Source organism: Pithys albifrons, chromosome 5 (genome assembly GCF_047495875.1).
Source record: "Pithys albifrons albifrons isolate INPA30051 chromosome 5, PitAlb_v1, whole genome shotgun sequence".
NCBI classification, from domain to species: Eukaryota; Metazoa; Chordata; class Aves; order Passeriformes; family Thamnophilidae; genus Pithys; species Pithys albifrons.
The window spans coordinates 21,692,843-21,712,286 of NC_092462.1; the positions used below are offsets into that span (position 1 = coordinate 21,692,843).

Sequence of the window (19,444 nt, forward strand, 5' to 3'; positions counted from 1 at the left end):
ATGAATCTGTCACCTATACATATGATATGTGATTTGCTTGAGTCACCTAAGTACAAAGTAAGTAAAGTTTCACTGCACTGACAAACAGTGGCTTAATGCAGCAGAAATACTGGATATGGTATCTTCATAAAAGTCAGTCCTGACTTGATGAATTTCAGCTTACTCTTTTAGTTTGGAAAACAGTGATTCAGTCAAAGTAAAGTCATGTGTTTGCACCAGTAAAGAATTTCTGTAGTTTGTAGTTGACATGTTTTAAAACTTTTGTTTTGCTTTGTCTTTTCCAGGGTGACAGAGTTGTATTGTTCAGCCAGTTTACTATGATGCTGGATATCTTGGAAGTTTTCCTAAAACATGGGCAACATAGATATATTAGGTTGGATGGAAAAACGCAGATCTCGGATCGGTATGTGACTCTTTTTCCAAACATGAGAGAGAAAAAGTGAGAATGTGTGAATGGAGAATGGGAGGTAACTTAAACCGCTTACTTTTCTCTTCCAATGTATGGAAATCTGTGGTCACTGGGCATTGACTGTAGAAGGGCTTTAACGTTGGATTTCAGTTCACCTTAGTAGGGTGAGGCTGAAAGATGAGTTTTAGATTGTCAGGTTAGTCTTACCCATTGAAATGCAAACTGTGTGTTTGTGTGACAGCATGCCATAACCAAAGCTTACCTGTAGCTATTCCTTTAAAGTTACAGTATATTTCTGTTACAATGGGCAGATAAACTCGTTTGTTTCTCTAGGACAAACCATTTAGTCTGTCCTTAACAGGTGAAAATTTTGCAATGCTTTTCTTGTATTTGAGCTGTCCAGGTTTGTTGTTGCAGGAATTCTAAAAAGAAATTTTTAGATGCTTTTTCTTTAGTTTCAAAAAACTTGTCTTGCTGTGGTGTTACTTCCCACTTACAGCTGATGTGTGTCACTGCCCTTGCATGTTTAGTTACTACAGAAGACAGTCGTGAATCAAAGCTCATCCCCTGCCTCCTCATTTGTTTCATGTACTTCAGTCTTCCCTCATCCTCCAACTTACTCTTTGTGTTCTGTGTTCATCAAAAATCATTTTTTAAGCCTCCTTTCATTCTTTGCTATTGATCTGTCACTCAGTATGTTTCTTTGGTCACCACTAAGGACTGTCAATACCCTTTTTCCTTGTGCATAACGTCTGTACTTAGGAGCTGCTGTGCAGTGCCACTGTACTCTCATCATCTGAACTTCTGTATTCAACTCTGTAGCCAGTGTGGTGTTTTTTCCAAAGCCTGATGCATGGTGTCTTGTGTTCTGCAGGATACATCTAATAGATCAGTTCAATACAGAAATGGATATATTTGTATTCCTTCTGTCAACCAAAGCTGGTGGTTTGGGAATTAATCTGACCTCAGCAAATGTCGTTATTCTTCATGACATTGATTGCAACCCATATAATGATAAACAAGCAGAAGACCGATGCCATAGAGTAGGTCAGACAAGGTAAGATGTTTTTTAATTGAAGTGCTTGGATTTTCTTCAAGGCAAACTGTCAAAGGAGACTAAAAGGACATTATTTTATGATTAAACAATCTATTTTAAGCAGAGACTTGTGTAAACTAGCTCTGGGTTTTACAGGAGCTAGGAATTGTAATTGTTCTAGCACACCTTGCTGTTAGAACAAACCTTATTTACACTCTCCTCTGTGTTCTTGTTCTCAGCAAGTCTCAAATTCTGTATAATTCTCACATTTCTTGTACTGAGAAATGTTTAAGGCAGATCTGAAGTCTTTGGGATTGTTTGGCCAAGCTGTTTGCTCTCTGCAGGAGACTTCTAAGCTTCTAAGTGCCACCCTATCATAATGAGTGAAACCACAGAATATTTTTAATGACAGGTATTTCTACTGTAATATGGAATTAGAGGGATTTTGACTTGTTTGTTAATTGAGATTTTTGTGACTGTCCAGACTTTTGCAGTGGCTGAGGAGAAAACTCTTTCTGGTAGTACAGTGCACAGTTGTTCCAGGGAGAAAAACTAGAAGCTCTTTGTATTGCCCTTTCATTCATTTCCTCTTCGTTGCTTTAAACCACTGTCAGCTGAGCAAAAGCATCTTTCCCTTCTCCACTAATGCAAAGAAACTATAAAAATGGATTTTTCCTATTTTGTGGTTTTCAGAGAAGTAAAAGTCATAAAGCTAATTTGTAAGGGGACTATTGAAGAATCCATGCTCAAAATCAGCCAGCAGAAATTGAAGTTAGAACAAGACATGACTGCAGCAGATTCGGGTAGGTGTCTTGCACATAATGATGTTCACTTAATATACTGCAGCAACCTTAATTTACTTATTCTGAAAAAAAAATGGTTCTTAATGCAGACAAACCTTTTGCTGTTTTTTTATGTTAAACCAGAAAGATGTGTTTATGCTGATTATTGTTCAATTTGACAGGAAATTACCCAGAAATCAGTGACAAAGTCCTATAAACAGAGAATTTTTTTAACCGATTGTAGACCTTTGTTTATGTAAAATATTTTAAGCTGTACTACTATTTTTTTTATTCCTCAGGAGAAGAAGGAACCATTCCAGCAGATATAGCCACACTATTAAAAGCTTCATTGGGTCTCTAAAATGTAAATATGTTGTGAAATCCAAGGAGGAAAGGTGATGATGTACCCCAAGGACTCTTACATTACTGATGACCAGGAGTTTTATGACCATTTATAACTTTTTATAGTTTCTTTATTGTATTCTTCATGGTATTAAAAATTTTGAACATTGATGGCATTCTTAGGATGCTTAAAACATAAATGGCCCAAATGTGCCAACAAGAGATGCTGAATAAACATTATTTTACGATCACTTTTCAAAATGGGGACCTAAGTAGTAATTAACAAATCTGCTACTGCATAAGATTTGCTGGTATTTTTGTAATTATTTCTACCTCCAAATATATGTATATGTATATAAACTGTCTGTTTCACTGGATACTGTGTGTAGATTTTTTTATATGTGCCTTATTTGACAATGCTTGAGTCTGTTTCTGCTTGTTTTGGTTCATTTGATGTACTGTACTGGTTTTGTATCAACTTGTTCAAATAAAATTCCATAGATTGACAGAACGTTCTCACGGTTGTGGTTGTTTGGGGCTGGTGGGGGATAATAACTTGCATGTTATAAATCAAATAGGCAGTTTTCAAACTAGCTGAAATGCTCCATTTGAACTGACATGGCTTTATCCAGCAATGCTTAATTACTGATGTTTCATTATACTCTCATCACAATGCTGTTAGGATATTGATTGTAAGAACAGAATTCCTGCCAAATGGAACTTTCCAAATTGTAATTTGTTTTGTCAGTTCTTGTTGTGGATACCAGATCTGCACTCTGACAATGAAGTGCTCTAAAAGCAAAGCTTACGTCTTGCTCACTTCTTGAAGTTTCAATGGATTTTGAGTTCATCTCGTTGAAATGAAGAGCATCAAGAGTATCAGTGATGAGGTTGCGCTTCTACTTGTTTATAATCTACTGACAAGGATGTGATTTCAGGAGGCAGGAGACGGGGATGTCCATTTGCCTGAACAGAAACTTTTTTTTAGTCTTTTAAAGTCAGAGCGGTTGAATCACACTACTGCTTTTGTAAAAGCAGTGGGGAAAGACAAAGTGTGGGGGAGTCCTTATTGCCCCTGCCCTCTGTCAAAGCCTCAGGTGCTGTATGGTTTGTGCAGAGCTCAGCAAATGTGTACCAGGCTGAACTGCTCAGAGGATTGCATCTGGGAATTCATGCTTGTTTCCAATATGGGTTTGATAATTACACCTTTGCTAGATGTGGTTGTCACAATCAAAAGACACTTGTTTCAGCTTTTGAAGGAGCTTAAACACTGTTCTGTGGAGAGGAGGGAAGAGGAACTGGACTCCATCATTGCTCAGTATTTTGGCCTGTCTTTCAGATACTGTGCTGGTGATAAGCCATTGAGGTGATCTGTGAGTTGGACATACTTTTTGTTTGTTTGGTCAAGGCTGTGGGTGTTTTGTGGGTATTTTGGTCAACTCTTCATTATTTCTGCAAGTTTAAAATGGATGGAAGATTAAAGCCTTTGAAATCTTTTCAAAGTTTGAACTAAACAGCTTGGCTTTTCCTAGAAGTACTCTGTGGTTGTGCTGTATGTTCCAAAATGCACAGCTAAAATAGTGTGAAAAAATATTATATTATATGGGGAGATGGGTAAGAATCAGTTTGCCTGCCATGCTTCTTTAATTCCACTGGTTCTGTTGGACTAAATAGTGGGATTTAACACACAGCCACAAGAGTTTTATGCTACAGTTAATTAGGTTGTCTGTTTCTGTTGAGCATGAGGCTAACCCAACTCTTATCCCAATGTATTTGCATATTCTCACCTGTTTGGTTCACATGTGGATTGAAGTAAAATCCTTGTACTGTAGGGTGGTTTATGTGGTATTTTGGTTGTATATGGAATCAGTTAATGTTATCTGACTGAACAGTGGTTATTCTTCAAACAATCATATCTGTAAAACCCCTGGGATCAATATCTGTCTTTGTCTTATGATGCTCATATTTATTTCTGCCTTTTTTTCTTTATTGTAGCTATTTCTACCTTTTTTAACTGGGGGTCTGAAGAGATTGTAGAGTCACCATCCTGAGAGATAATCAAAAGCTGTCTGCATGCAGTCCTGAGCAACTGGCTCTAGGTGGCCCTGCTTGGGTAGGGGACGGGAGGTCCCTTCAACCTCAACCATTCTATGATTCTATGTCTTTGATTAGGAAAAACATACAGACAGAAAAAAACCCCAAAATACTATGCCCTGAAATCAGCTGCTGAAGAACAGAGGAGATAGGAGCTGAAAAAGGAAAAATCTGTGAAAGCCAGAAAAAAACATGCAAGGAGTTTCAAAGCAGAAATGAGCTAAAGATTGGTCCTTGCTTTCTGTTCTGCCAATACCTTAACCTGTCTCTGAACTGTTAGTGATTGGTTGGTGTTACTCATGATTCAATGAAATGCTTATGGAGGGAGAGAAAAGCAAGTGGCAAGAGAAATACATTCCTGACAGTGACCATTTTCAGCCCAGAGGATTGCCCAAATTTATTGTGGCTTATCTGCTTACAGCACACAGTGGAGTCCTTAAGCAAGCACTTGTTTCCGCTTGAGTTTGCGTAAACCGCCTGCACTTAAAACTGTCCACATTGCCAGAATTTCCACCTACCTTTTCCCTAGTCCTGGAAGAACGAACTCTTCCTTTGTTCTAAATCTAGTTGCCACCACCAACCTGTTATTCATGTCTCCTACTTACTGAAAGGTGATGTTAATCATTGTTGTAAGTTGGGGTTTTTTCAGTGACAGAGCTTAAACTTCAAACTTCTCAAGTGCTTTTTATAGTTTCTTTAATTTTATTGACTAGGTGGGTCTTTTTTGGTTTGGTGGGGTTGGGTTTTTTTTGTTGGTTGGTTTTTTTGGTTTTTTTACTTTCTGATTTTGCTTAGTGTCCATAGTCCTCCCACACATTTACACTCACTATTTAACTTGCTTTTCTCCAGACTGAAAGACTGCAGTAGGCAAAGTTGAGATTACACCTCTCCAGGGAGGTTTACTCATCTCTTCTCCATTGGGGACTGCATAAAACATTAATTAGTTTGATCAAGGGCTGTATTAGTAGAGGGGGAATGTGATTGAAACCACATGTCTCTAAATCAGTATTTATTATTCTACTAAATCAGTTTTTAGATTCTCTTCCACAAAAAGTGGTAGATTTTGATTTGATACAACGTACCCATCTGAAGTTAATATAAATGATTCTGGTGTTAATAACTTAGGATGCTTGTCATATTGAAAACAAAATATGCATGTGTTTTTCTGAAGAGGTGATCTACATTATAGTCTTCGGTCTTTTCTGGATCCAGGCTGCAATAGCTGGAAGTGCTTGCACTCTGTCTCTGAGAGCCAAAAGCCTGGGGTATTTGTCTGCAAGGTCAGGTTTACAGGACAGAAGTGTTGTACTGCACACATCCCAGTAGAAATCGGCCCATGTTACCTGGAGAAAATGGGAGAGAAAGCAATAAATTTTAGTTGGTTATCTCAAAACCTTGGACTACTAACAACTTCACATGAATTTATCTGTTTTGTTTAAGTAGTTGTTTTGGGGGTTGTTTTGAAGCCCATTATTATAGAGCTAGTAATTAGGTTGCAATGCAAGGCTTGAGTTTAGTAAATATTGGTTAAAATAAAGCCCTTACTACAAATGTTACTTTCTTGCTTGGCCTGTGCTGCAGAAGAGTGTTTTAAACAGTTTTGGGGAAAGAAGGATGTTGAGTTTTTATAGAGGGTTTTTTTTTCATATTTCCTATTACATTGGTCAGTGATTATAAGTGAAATGAGCTTGTGTCATTATAGTACAAAGGCTTTCAAAATGTTATGTGTCAACATACTTATGAACTGGTTTAGAAAATGCAGATCCTGGTCCTGGTTAACCTCAGTCTTCTAATACTAAGGAAAAAAATTTATTTCTTTGCAATTGAGTGACCAATTGTGTATTGGTAAGAACAAAGAGTTAAAAGTGTGGGGAAAGTTGTTTCATGGCCTGGCATGAAACCCAGAAATTCAACCATAGTCATACTTTATTTTTCTGGCAACCTGATTGGAATGGGAGAAACAAAAATTATACTTACAGAATTCCCTACCAGCCACTGTTTATCACCTAAGAAAGTATCCAAATCTTTCAGTAACTCGGGTGCTTTGTTGGTGAGGATGTCATCAAATGCTTTTTTCTGGGGGAAGAACAAAACACGGAGATGCAAACCAAGATGTAAGCATAGCAGTTGGCAAAACTGAATTTTTGGGGGTTTCTTATTTGTGGAAGAGAAAGCTGAAATGTGGAAAAGATTAAAGCTGGATGCCCAAAACATGGCATTCATGGCTCACCGAGCCATGACTTCAAATCTTTTGCTCCCTTAATGAATACCTTAGAGCTCTTTGATGCTGAGACATTTTGTCTGGGGAGCTGCAGCTACTTCTTCTGTGCTAACAGCCACCCAGCCATGGCAAGGAAGCAGCCCTGCTATAGATTTGGAAAGAAGCCAGCTACAAAATATATTCCCAATGTCTCATGGTCATTTTTGAAGGCTCTTTTGAACGTCATGTTTTCTATAGTACAGAGTTTCAAATTTCCAGAATCCCTCAAGCTCAGTCTTCCCATGTTGTCAGTCTGATGCTGGTCTTAGTATTTGCATGTTAATGGCTGAAGCAGGAGGTTGTGTGGTCGTGGTTCTCTGCTAGCTGTTCCCTGTAGCAGAAAGCTCTAAGAATGTTTTTGAAGGGTTAAGCTGTTTCCTTTGCAGAGGGGAAACTCTTTCTGGTTTTCTCTTCTCACCTGCATGGAAGCAATTAGGACAGTCTTGTGGTCTTCTGATCAGCCCATGTGGCACAGTTTGTGCTGTTAATGTGTTTGGCCTAATTTTGGAGGAATATACTCAGGTTTGGCTAAATAAGCACTGGTGTACAGGAATGGAATTATTTTTACAGCCTTGAAATTCAGGTTGATGAAGGAAAGTATAAAATTTAGAAGAGGCAGCAACCTAAACACAGGCTGAAATAAAATTGGTGTTTCTACAGACACAATTGAAGATTTGACATAATTTTCTGCCATCTGTTAAGAGCTTGTTAAGAAGTGACTGCAAATACCACCCACAAGTTTGCAGTCCCAAAATCTCATATCTGCATCCTGTGCTATTTCTTTTAGGTGAGTCATCCCCCACCCCACCCTTCCATTCCACAAAGAAACCTCCAAATTATTGTGTGATTGTGGGGATAATGACCTCTACCTACAGGAGAACACAGTCAAGCTGTGAAGCTGGTGGGGACACAACCAGGTTCCCTCTTCTGGAGTGGCACAACCTGCTCATCTCAGCCTTGGAGTGCTGCAGTGGTGTATGACAAAGCTGTGGCAATGCCAGCTGTGGGTTTGGGGGATGCAGGGCAAAGGGTGACTATGCCTGGCACAGAGGGAGCTTCCATGGGCAGCCTCTACCTCTGCTCCCCTTACGTTGCTTTGATATCTCTTTGCTACTGTCCAGATAGCATAACACATCCTTTCACCTTTCTCTGAGGGATGTTTGTTCCTGTAAGCACTTAGTAGGCCTGGGGAAGTGTTCTGACTTCAGTTTGGGTAAAGTACTTAAATCTGGCCTGGAGAGACCATGAGACGCCACTTCTACCACAAGGTGGTGGCAGCGGACCCGGGAGGAGAGAGGGAGAACAGCCAACAGCAAGAAAAATGTTGGGAGACTGTGGAACAGTAAGTTTCTCGATCATCCTTGACCCCAGCACACAGCCTTACATGTATACGTGTGTAGGAGCACATAGGGGTTGGCTGCCAACTCTCTTTCCTTCTAAATTAATCACTGGTGACATGATCCGAGTCCTTATTTTTGAGAAGTGCTTGAGTACGAGCTGGGACACACGCAAGCAATACCATGGGAGTTTCCCCACGGAGGAGGAGCAGTGCCATGGGAGTAGTGCTGCTCCTGCACTAGCACATGAGCAATAGTGTGGCTGTTCCAAAATGATCCAAATTCATGAGTCAACTACCCTGCCTGAAGTGAGAAACTTCAGGAAATCACTAGAAAATGTAAGTAATTCACACTATGAAATACTAACATCCAAATACACTTTCAGGTTTTCCTCTACAAGATTTCAGAGCATTTTCATATTTTTTAAATGTATTTATTAATTATTGGTTTGGGGCAACTTTATATACTTTGTGGTTTCTGTAATATAGTACCTATTTATTCTGAAATGTTACCTTTGAATAAATGGAAGGTGGCTGGACTAGTAGTTCATGGTGAGACTTGTTACACTGCCACTTCCCTAAAAGGGTCAGGTCATCTGCTTGGGTCAGAACTGTGTGGAGCCATTGTAACATCTGAGTTAACTCATCCATTGCCCTCTTCCCCTAGCAGCTGATCTGGTGCTTTTTGGAAACCAAGAAGAAATCAAAATGCAGAAGCACTAAAAGATGGGATGGGACTGTTTGTCTTAGTGAGTTAGCAGAAACATGAGTGTAAGTGGTTTGCAACAAGAGAGGTATTGCACAGTGCCAGCTGCTGTGGAAGTGTCTTGTCTTTCCCCTTCTGAAGAGCAGTTTGGTGTAAATGCATAGGGCATCCTTGATTCAAGGTGAACTAGCAAGGGGCAACTCATGATGGCCTTATCCTTTCCACCAAGGGTGGAAAAAATCAGGTGAAAGAGGAGAAAGAGAGTGGGCAGCATTGTCTGCCTTAGCCTCAAGGAAAAGCCACAGAGCTCCTCCAGGTCAGTGTTGCTGAGGATGGACCCAGCGGCTGACATGTGCCAGTGTCTCCAAGGAGATGCTCAGAGTCATGGCTTATGTGCTACTTTTGTTTAAATTAGTGATTGTCTTACTCTCGTGTCCTGGTTTTTCTCTGCCCAAGGGAACAGCGTCATGAAATCATCTATGGTGTCCACAATGGCATCAGCTAGGGCCTGTTCCACTGGCGTCTGACCTGCCAGACCTGTGGGAAGCAAGCATATGAAGGGAGGTTAGAGACAGCATCAGCAGGAATTTTTGATACCCCAAAGGTAAACTCTGAATGTTTTCATACAAATGCATGTTCTCTCAGGGTTTTTTTGATGCTAACAACGTGTATTTGACTCCTTGCATCCAGGTGCAATCTCATCTACCTTTGCTTTTTTCCTCATCCAGCCTCTTAAAGTCATCTGAGGTAGTAAGTTATTCTTTCCATCACCTGAGCCCACAGCCTGAGTACTTTCTTTGTCCTCCCTGCTTTCCACCATGCCAGTACATTCAGTGAGGGTCAGCACAAATTCCTTTCCACTAATCTTTCCTCATCCCAGCTTTCAATATCCTCCATCTCGTGGTCTTTTCATTTTGGTCACTGAATTCTTCAAATCACCTGTGAAAGTCTGCTTCTTTTTCCACCTATCCTCCCATTCAGCCCCACTGAGAATATTTTCATGACATCCCACTTGCTTTTGACCATTTCCTTGTAATCAGGTGCCTTAGGCAAACTCCATCGTGTTTATTAATTTGCTTTTCTCATCTGCTGTCCTTTGGCTTCCCTGCAGTTCTCTTAATGCTACTACTTTCTTTCCCCTCACTCTCATTTCTCAGATCTGCATTTATGTTTTCACCTCTGTGCAAGTTCAGATCACCCTTCTCTTCCTCTCTGTACTTTAAGCCTCACCTGGAAGCTTTGCTTCCCACAAACTATGCATCCTTCCTCTCCCAAATCATCTCCCTTAGTGAAACTTTGTGCTTTTGAAGGTGAGGGTTGTACCTCTCCTTTTGGGAACCAACTTCTGGGAACCTTCAGTTAAGAGTTGGTGACAGGCACCGAAAAATGCTGTTTCTTAATTTCAAAGGATCAATAACATATATGTAAGCTCAATGGTAGAACTAGCAAGTTTTGACTATGACAATGGAAAGATATTTTTTCTCTTCCATGCTTGCTCTTTTTCCTTTGCTGTTGTAGCTGACAGCATGACTAGCACTGAAAAGAGAACAGCATGGTCTGAGTGTGCTCCAGACCCCAATCCTTTGTATCTGATGCAAGCTGATGGAAAAGCTGTCAAAAAGGGGAATGCAGAAGCCAGAACTTCAGGCTGCATAGGGAGCACAGCTTCAGATCAGCCTCCCAGCAGGAGACAGGCAGAGAGGAAGCATGGTGGAAGGCAGGTTTTTGCCTTGCTTTTCATTACCAGGTAGACTCTCATCACTCTCTTCTCTTGCAAGGAGTAAATTGTGTCAAGGCTGAAGTACATGTGCAGGAACACAGTACTGCAGACATGCTTGAAAATGTTGTGCTAGTGCCTTGAAGAATAATGCTCTGCACTAGAAAATGTGAAATATTTTGAAAGGAAGGTTACATCCCTTTGCTCAGAGTGTAAACAAAGTAGGATAGTATTTTCTTCCCAGCCCCCCTCTTCAATCTGCTGACATTCAGCATGCCATGGGCACATCTGCTTTCAGCTAGACCAATTTTGCAGATGGTTTTGGAGGACAGCTTGCTGATCTAAAGCAAAGCCTGGCTACTCTCTTTGATTACTTGCATTACTAAGTCTTATGCCACTTTATCTGTCTGGTTGAGTACTTCCATAGCATGTAAGGATTTAAAGATGCAAGTGATGTCACCATCTGATATAATCTCACTGCCAGCTCTGAATTGTTGCCTAAATCTGCTTCAGACTACTCTGCCTGCTGTGATAATCTCTAATGCTTCCAAAACCTTCTCCTGGTGATCTCTCTGGTTAGCCTGGCAGCTCAAAGTTTAACTTCAGGGGAGACTGCCCTGAGAGCCTTAGGGAAGCCACAGGTACACACTTTGTCATCTAGTGGCAGGTGAATAAAGTTTGTTGGCTGGGGAAGTCTGCCCAAATTCCAGGCAGAGTGGAAACTCAATCAGACATGGAAGGGATTATTTCTGAGTTTTCCTCTAGACAGACACATGTACAGTGCAAATACAGAACTTAATCACATGACTTCAGCTCTGAAAGTCATGGAATTTCACACTACAGGTTGTTACTTTGAACCCTTTTTGTCTGTTGTTTTTACTTTCTAGATGACATCTGAGACTGTAAATCCTGTCATACAGTATCCTAGTGCATGTGCCTTGCTCCATTTCTTTTTTCTGATCTTGGAACTACAGGGAATGTAGCCTGAGATCTTATCAGGGACTGCCACAGCAATCCCAACCCAGTGAGTACAGTTGTCACTAAATTATGGTAAGGAAGGCTGCTGAATGTGGCAGTGCCACCACACAGTGCTCTTCAGTGCTTTTTTGAGTGGCAACTCTAATAGCATGCTGTATGGTACAGTGCATTTCTAGTACACAGCACTTGGTGCTGGCAAACTGCAGATGCAAAAAGGGGCCAATAACTATTAGCTGTTTGGACCTGGAAAAAGTACTGGTACCATTGCTGCCATGCTGGTGTTGACTTCTGCGTGGTTGGGCTTGCCGAGCTGTTGGTTTGTTTCTGTTTTCATTGTGGATGTATTTTTTTCCTGAGCATTATAGGTGAGTTCAGAACAGAGAAAGAAAATAGTCAAATATCTATTACCTGATTCTCTGGCAAGGTATCTTGCCATTGCCAGGCTCTGGTGAATGATAACTCCATCTACTTCCAGTATAGGGACTTTGCCAAATGGGATAGCTTGGAGGAGAAAGTAAAAAAGAAAAGAAACAGAAGTTAAATCATAGCCATTAACAGGTGGAGTCTGTGACAGCTGCACTTTCACCACTTAGTGCTATAACAATACATACCCTCTTAACAGTTTCACAGTGTTTCTGTGGGAAAATGCATGGACTAAAAATAAAAAAGAAAGGGGTAAGGATGCAACCAGATTGCACTGCAGGAAGGCAACTGTAGTGTAGAAACCAGGCATTGCATTTCCTATTCCCTAGCCTTGCACTGAAGAGGCTGAATGTGCTGCTATGCATCTAGATTTTTTGTGTAGGAAAAATTTCCAGAGCAAGATTAGTTGTTCCTTCTCTTCCCTGCTTTACCCCCACCCATCCAGAAGACTGACTTCCAAGGTTAAATGCAAGAGAGCTTAAGATAAGAAAACAATCTTATTTTTCATTTATTAATTTAGTAGTTAAATGAAAACATGGAATTCTATTTTGCTACATTTTGGAGAAGCTGCCTGGCATGATATGAAATGGGGCTAGAACCTTGGAGCAAAACGTATTCTGGGGAAACTGGTCATGTTTAAGACAGTGAGAATCTGTTTATGGGAACCTGGTGGTGTTCACCAGAGGAACTGTAAATCTCTGCATTTCAAACAATGCTATATGTTCCAAGTATGTGACTGCAAGTCCTGATCATAGCTAAGTGCTTTGCACCTGATTTTCATCTGGATTGCACTTTATGTAAATAAGATCTATATTCACCTTAATAATATCTTAAGATGTAAAAAGGTGTTAGTGAAAAAGTGAAAACATTGGCTACTGATAATATACAAGGTGCTTTCAAACCCAGGAGAACTGTCTTTAGGGGACAGCTGGAATGTCTCTTCTATGCCATGAGGTTTTTTAGTTCTTAATGAAAAGTGCTAAATAATGAAGCCTTGTGCATTCATAACTGTTTATGAAGGAAGCTTCATAAATGATGAACACTGCCACGTGGCTCTGTAGTTTAGCATGCAGTCTGTGAATCACATTAGGTATGGGATCTTGGATATTGCATCTGCATCTGCAAAATTACTTTGGTGGTTACACAAGACATCCAGGATTCCTCTGTGCTTTTTGTTGGTTGTTGTTTTTTTTTTTGGTTGCACATGAACACAGTACTCATGATACCTTTCTTTTCCCTTAAGTTTAGCACACTGGAAAGTCAGTATAAATCTTCATGCTGATGAGTAGCAGAAGCAAGACAGCTCAATGAGCATTAGCTGCTGTACCTCAGGGAAAAAACAGGCTCTGCTAGTCATTATTGAAAAAATAATATACTTGTTGCACAGAAGACTTCCTAGTTTATTATCCAGACAGCAACACAGTCCTGGGAAGTCCATGTTTTGTTTCATTGAAAATCTAGAGAGAAAAAGATGCACCCCTTAATATTTAACTGAAAAGGTCTCTGGGTGTGAAAATGAGAAGAGTGTTCATTCTGTGCTGTGGATTAATGGTGCAGAGTGCCCTGAGTGTCACTGCCTCCAAAGCAACAGAGCTGTGTAATAGTGTTTACTTGTGCAGGATACCAGCACACCTTTCAGGCAAGCACAAGTAGAGGCAAAGAGAGCGCATGTGACTCCTGCACATGCCAGCATGTGGTGGCCACCTTCAGAACACGCCAGACCATATTGGCCTGTACTCTAATGCCTGACAACAGGTAAGAGCAAAAGTGCAGCCAACACAGGAGCAATGTCAGCCACACCAGAAGGTTTAACCAGCCTCTTCTGGAGGCCCCAGTAGGAGTGCCATGGTGCTAAATGCAGTTTTGACCAGGTCAGTATGACTAAGGCAGGTCTCTGTAGCAATAACTGTCAAAACACACTAAATTGTTGCTCGAGTTGGGAAACTGGGATTGCTTCATCTAGAAACCAAACAGACTGCTTGCTGCTGTGTTTACATACAGAGGAAATCTGTAAGTCCCAGCTTTGACTGATATTTCACATTGTGGATCACAAGAAAAATGAAAGTCAGTTTGTTTCTACGGTTAGCTTATTTGTTTTTTCTTTTTTTTTAATAAAAAGAATACTTGATTACAGGGGAGGCATCTTTCTGACGTTTGAGGAACATGGATTATGGTATCAAAGTCAGCTGGGTGGCAGTGGTAGTCATCTCTCATGTTCTGTTTCTCAGGAATCTGGTAATTTCTGAATTCAAGGAGATTGCTATTCATTCCTTGAAAACATGAGTAATGCCTACAAAGGACTTCCTCCTTAGTGCTGAGCTATTTTCATTAAGACCTGGTTATTCTTCCTTGAAAAAGAAACTGAGTTTGCAGTTAAAAATGTACAAATACAGCTTTGTTTTGTGTTCATACACTTTCATGATGCATAATGTGATTGTAAAATTAATAAATGAGAGTAGATTTTATTTCACATTGTTCCACAAGCCTTAAATGTCCTAAAGAATTTATGCTTTGATTTGTAATGAGACTTTGGGGGGTTTTGTTAGGAGGCAGCATATCTATTGCCATCATTACTAAACAATGGACTATTTAAAGGATAACAGATGGTGAATAGATGTTCCTTATTTTCTTGTGTGTTCCAAGTGCTATTTAATCTATTAAATTTTTTCTTATTAAGAACAGGAAAAAAATTGTGATTTGAATATAAACATAGTTTTTTTCCCTTGCTAATAGAGTGTATGTATAGGATTTATACTGAATTTTGTTGATTATTGAGTTAATAAGCTGTAAATGAGTGCAATTATGAGAGGTCTGAAGAAAGTCCACTTGTGCTTTTTTAATTTTAAAAATCTGTTGTTTCTTCTTGACCACAAGGTATGCTATTCTTGCATACCAGAAAGTACAGCAGATATTCAGGCTGTTTTACAACTGAAGAAACTAACAAAGAAAAGTCAAGTAGCAGAAAATACCTCCTCCATATTTGAGAAGATACAATGGTTTATAAAGTTCATTTTCAGTCTGGAAAAATTTAAGAAAAAAAGCCCTTTGCCTTTGAAACATTATTATCCAAAATTCATGTAATGATCAACATTTTTAGGAATCTGCAGTAAAGTATAATTTTGTTTTTGTAACTTAAAAGAACAATTTCCTATATTGATGTATTCATAGCAAACCCTGAAGATTTTTTTGTACATGTAAGTTTGACTATTGTGGGCAGGAAGAAAACTGGAATTTTCCAACTGGAGAAGGAGGTAAATTTGTGTCACACAGGTCGTCCTAAGAAAGGATGCGAAGAGCCTTCACTCTGGATGGACATAGTTCAGTTGCTGGAGGCAAGGTCAGGGTTTGACAAATGACCTCGAAGTGGCCTCTAGACACCTCAGCTGAAGCAAAACCCTCACCCAGGCCATATACTCAGGGACTCCAAAGTACAACAGAAACCTGTCTGTACATGGTTTTAAGCACTGTTACCTTGGACTCATGGATATGGGCTTGTGTGTCTTGCTTTGGTCCTCCTGTGGTGCTTTTGGCCCTACCCTGCTCGTTGACATGACACATTCAAGGTGCCTCGGGGGATGCCCAAATTGCCTGTGTGTATAAGTACTGTACTAAACCTGCTAAATTTTACATGCTTTTGGTGAAAGACATGGTTGATGCAACTCCAGATAAGCAGAGCATGTAGGTTGGTTCCTTCCAAGTCCTGCATTAGATGAGGAAGTGAAAAGCTGATGTATGAGAAGGATCTCATTTGGGTAGAATCAGGGTAATGGGGGCAAATAATGAAACAACATGTATTGGGAAGCATTTGTGAATGAACAGTTAAGCCAAAGTGGTGCAGACTGGAAGAATGTGCATGTCACTTTTACTAGTTTTTCTTTAACCCTGATCAGTTAGGGAACTGCTTCAAACTTACATCAGTTTATACCCTTGTGTATCCATAAGGATGTCTTTTTCATGTTTTCAAAACAACGTTTTCTTAGAATGTTTCCAACTCCCACTTGAGCAATAAATTTTAAGAAGGAAAACCAGAAAAATCTCTTGCTGACGTCATACAAACAGCATAATTTCTCAGGCATGCACGACATTGAACATTTTGCTTTTAGTTCCTGTTCATCTGAAGTAGAAGATGCTATAAATGCTTGTGGTGGTCCTAAATTTACACTGAAAACTCACAGAAAAGAGGAACAGGGTTTTTTAAATGCATCCTGTTTAAATAACTAAACCTTTAGTCTTCTTTGAGTTGAACGTTTATAAGCAAATTCTTGCATTTCCTATTATGTTATTTATCGTTTTTTGTGTTGCATGCTGAATGAAATCTGCACAGACTTTACACTTCCCATGAAGAAAACCCTTTCAGAGGGTGAGTATAAGTCATCAGACTGATCTGCACTCTCTTCTCATTTTAGGAAGGACTCGCTGAAGTACCTGTGCAGTATTTAGGAATTGGATTAATTCCTTTTTACACTACTTTAATTTTGGTTGGCTTTTAGGACTAGAACTGTGGTGTTTATATAAGTCTCTGCTGGATGCTAAGTAGGAGAGATGAGGCCTGATGTGTGTTACAAGAAAGTGCATTTGTTTAATTTGTCTCCATCCCATAAATTCCCTGACGGCTGTGATAACAATTCCCATCCTGCCATGTCTATAGGTTCTCACTGGCATCCAGGCCTTCCATTTAAATGCAAAAGCTCCTCTCTCATCCTCCTGGCTGCAACCCAGTGTGGGACTGCTTCTCTGTCAAGAACAGCGAGAGGGAACACAACACAGAGCTGAGCATAGTTTTGTCCTGGCCTGGCATCTGGGATGGTTGGTTGCTGGTGCTGTGCTTCTCACGGCTGTTCTCCCCTATGAAGATACAGTTTTTAATTTTCTTCTTTCCTTAGCTCTTTCTTCATTCCCACTGATCTTAACTGCTTCATTATTATTGTACTCCTCATTCCTGCCTTGTCCTTCCCACATTTATACTGATTCACCTTGACTTTGCTCCTAGACATGAGTTCAGATTCCCTCATTTCACCTGAGCGGATTTGCTCTTTCCCATAATTTGCCCTGCTTGCATTGTTATCATCTATGCCTTTGATGCAAAGAAGCCTGTGTTTAAGCACTTGATTTTTCCTCAAAAGCTGAATAATCAAAAGTTTTGCAATCAAGCATCTTAGATGGGTTCAATAAGAAGACAGCTGCATTGATCAAATGTGGGGGAAAATATCACAGTCCTTCTTCTTACTACAATATCTGTGTCAAAATAAGTTCACCTTTGCCTTGAAGACTAACCATAACTGTTTTTCCTTTCCATCCATCTTTAAATTGGATCATGAGAAACAAATATATGAGGTACTTTGCATCTTCTAATAAGAAATATATGAAAGATGCATTTTTTTGTAAGGCTGGCAGAGGAACAAGGTCCCTGAGAGACAGGTATTTGCACATCTTAAATAGTGGTACATAGCAGCAAGTCACTCAGGATACAGGACAACTGCTCCCCTGAGGAATTCTTGCCTGCAGTTAGGTGCTTCTCAAGATTTATCTATTATCTTGGAAGTATTTTCAGTGCAATTATTCTGTCAAGTTTCCTAAGGACCTTTCAAACACCATTCTACACCTCCTAAACAGTTTGAGATGTTTGCAGCCATCAGTGCAAAGAAAGCGTCCTTTACTATGATGATAAAGTTTGGGTTATTGCCATTACTTCAAATTTCTTGATGGAGCTGCAGATCAAAAGCTGTTACTGCCTGCTAGCCTAACATCTCAGGGCAATAGTGACTTTATGCACCATTACAGAAGATTTTCAATTTGTCTGATATTTCTTAATCACATCTCAGTGCATAATTAATATGTTCAATTAATTGGAGCCATTTTAATGATCTTTGAGGGCTGCAAAATAAGGGGTGTACCAAATTGCTATTACAATAACTGCTGTAACATCAAATGCAGCTGTAATTCCCTTGATCATTGCTAAACACTTAACACTCATTGGTTTTCACCAGGATGAGACTAACTGGAATCTGCTATTTTATTTCTTTTCTTTCTGAAGTAGACTGAGTTCAGGCAAAATGGACGGGGGGGGGGGGTGAGAATTTTTCGTTTTTAAAGAAATATCTGAATACAGAATACAAATTACACTAATGTAGGAAAATTCTCAGCAGAGTGAGTTATGCATTTCAATGTGCAATGTATTGGATGGATTCCCTAACTTTCATATTTACCTTTGAACACACCAGGAATTGAACATTTTTTGACAAGGATCCTGTTACCTGGTGCTTTTTCTTCCTTAGTCAGTGCCTCAGTGGAGGCAGCAGAGGCACATTTTGAAAATTCAGGATACCAGAGAATGCAAGGCTTGTTTTCTGTGTGGCAGATGCTGCTGCATCTCTGCTTTTTGTGATACTGTTTTAGAGTTCAGGCGCACAAACCCTGTACAACCTAGTCCCTAGGCAGAAGGAAACCATTTCTTGTGCTGAATCACAGCCTGCAAAGCCATGGCTTAGGTGTCCTGAGACAGACTGGGGCACTGGCTATCAGTCTTGTTGAACTGCGTAAGGCTGTTTACTCCAGAGCCCTGTTGCTACCTTTAATTCAGAGTTTTACTGACTGATTTGCCTGTGGGAGAATACTTTACCTGGAAATACTATGAGAAAGACCATTGCTTCACAAAGGAGGAGGAGGAGGCAGTTATCAGTTAAATGATCTCTAGACAGTTTCCTTAGCAGCATTACATTTTCATGCATATGAGAAACCTTTACTCTTGTTTTAGTTGGCAAACGTCATAATTGCATATTGCCTGTAATGCAGAGGTCACTAGTGGCAGATGGCACCATTACAGTGGTGCTTGAGTCTTCTAGAGCAGAAATTTAGCATCCTGGCATAAGATGTAACAGCTCTTTCAGATGTACATCCAACTATTTCTTTGTAGGTGTATGTTTTCCTGGTCAATTAGCACAATACACTCCAGTTCCCATCCACTGACTGACTGGATCTCCACAGAAGTCTGACATTCAAAGAACTCTTAGGCCAGCATAAATTTTACACAGATGATTTCACAAATCTGAGAGCACCAGCTCCCATATCTTGCTAGACTTATCTGCCTTGGAATTTCATCCAGGGATCAGTCACAGAGGCTGCTGTGAAAGGTCATTATGCAGAGAAAATGAAAAATCTTAATTAACCCTTGGTAAACCTGCTAGCAAACTTTTCACATCACAGAAAGAGAAACAATGACAACCCAAGGTTAAATAACTTAAGCCAACATTTGTTAATGCAGCAGATACAGCTACAAACTGTACGGCTTGGGATTCCAGGGTACCTCGGCTTCCAGTATTTTGGTGGTAACAGTGCTGCAGCTGGGCTTACACTGCAGTGAA

General features: G+C 40.0%; 2 protein-coding genes across 8 annotated transcripts in view; one reads left to right on the forward strand and one right to left on the reverse strand.

Annotated features, from left to right (window-relative positions):
- SMARCAD1 (SNF2 related chromatin remodeling ATPase with DExD box 1) overlaps positions 1-3,080 on the forward strand; it is a 43,205-nt gene extending 40,125 nt beyond the window's left edge. For all 4 annotated transcript variants that reach the window (XM_071555863.1, XM_071555862.1, XM_071555865.1 and 1 more), the window contains 4 exons: positions 285-403; positions 1,284-1,466; positions 2,139-2,248; positions 2,527-3,080. In XM_071555863.1, coding sequence (XP_071411964.1) covers positions 285-403; positions 1,284-1,466; positions 2,139-2,248; positions 2,527-2,588 — 474 coding nt within the window. In that variant the 3' untranslated portion in view covers positions 2,589-3,080. The remainder of the gene's footprint in view (positions 1-284; positions 404-1,283; positions 1,467-2,138; positions 2,249-2,526) is intronic.
- HPGDS (hematopoietic prostaglandin D synthase) overlaps positions 1,480-19,444 on the reverse strand; it is a 33,253-nt gene continuing 15,288 nt past the window's right edge. For 2 of the 4 annotated variants that reach the window (XM_071555869.1, XM_071555866.1), the window contains exons 3-6: positions 12,066-12,161; positions 9,393-9,502; positions 6,641-6,739; positions 1,480-6,006 (exon numbers count right to left, since the gene is read on the reverse strand). In XM_071555869.1, the coding sequence (XP_071411970.1) occupies positions 5,842-6,006; positions 6,641-6,739; positions 9,393-9,502; positions 12,066-12,161 (470 nt within the window). In that variant the 3' untranslated portion in view covers positions 1,480-5,841. The remainder of the gene's footprint in view (positions 6,007-6,640; positions 6,740-9,392; positions 9,503-12,065; positions 12,162-19,444) is intronic. The other 2 variants (XM_071555868.1, XM_071555867.1) reach the window with 2 other exon arrangements.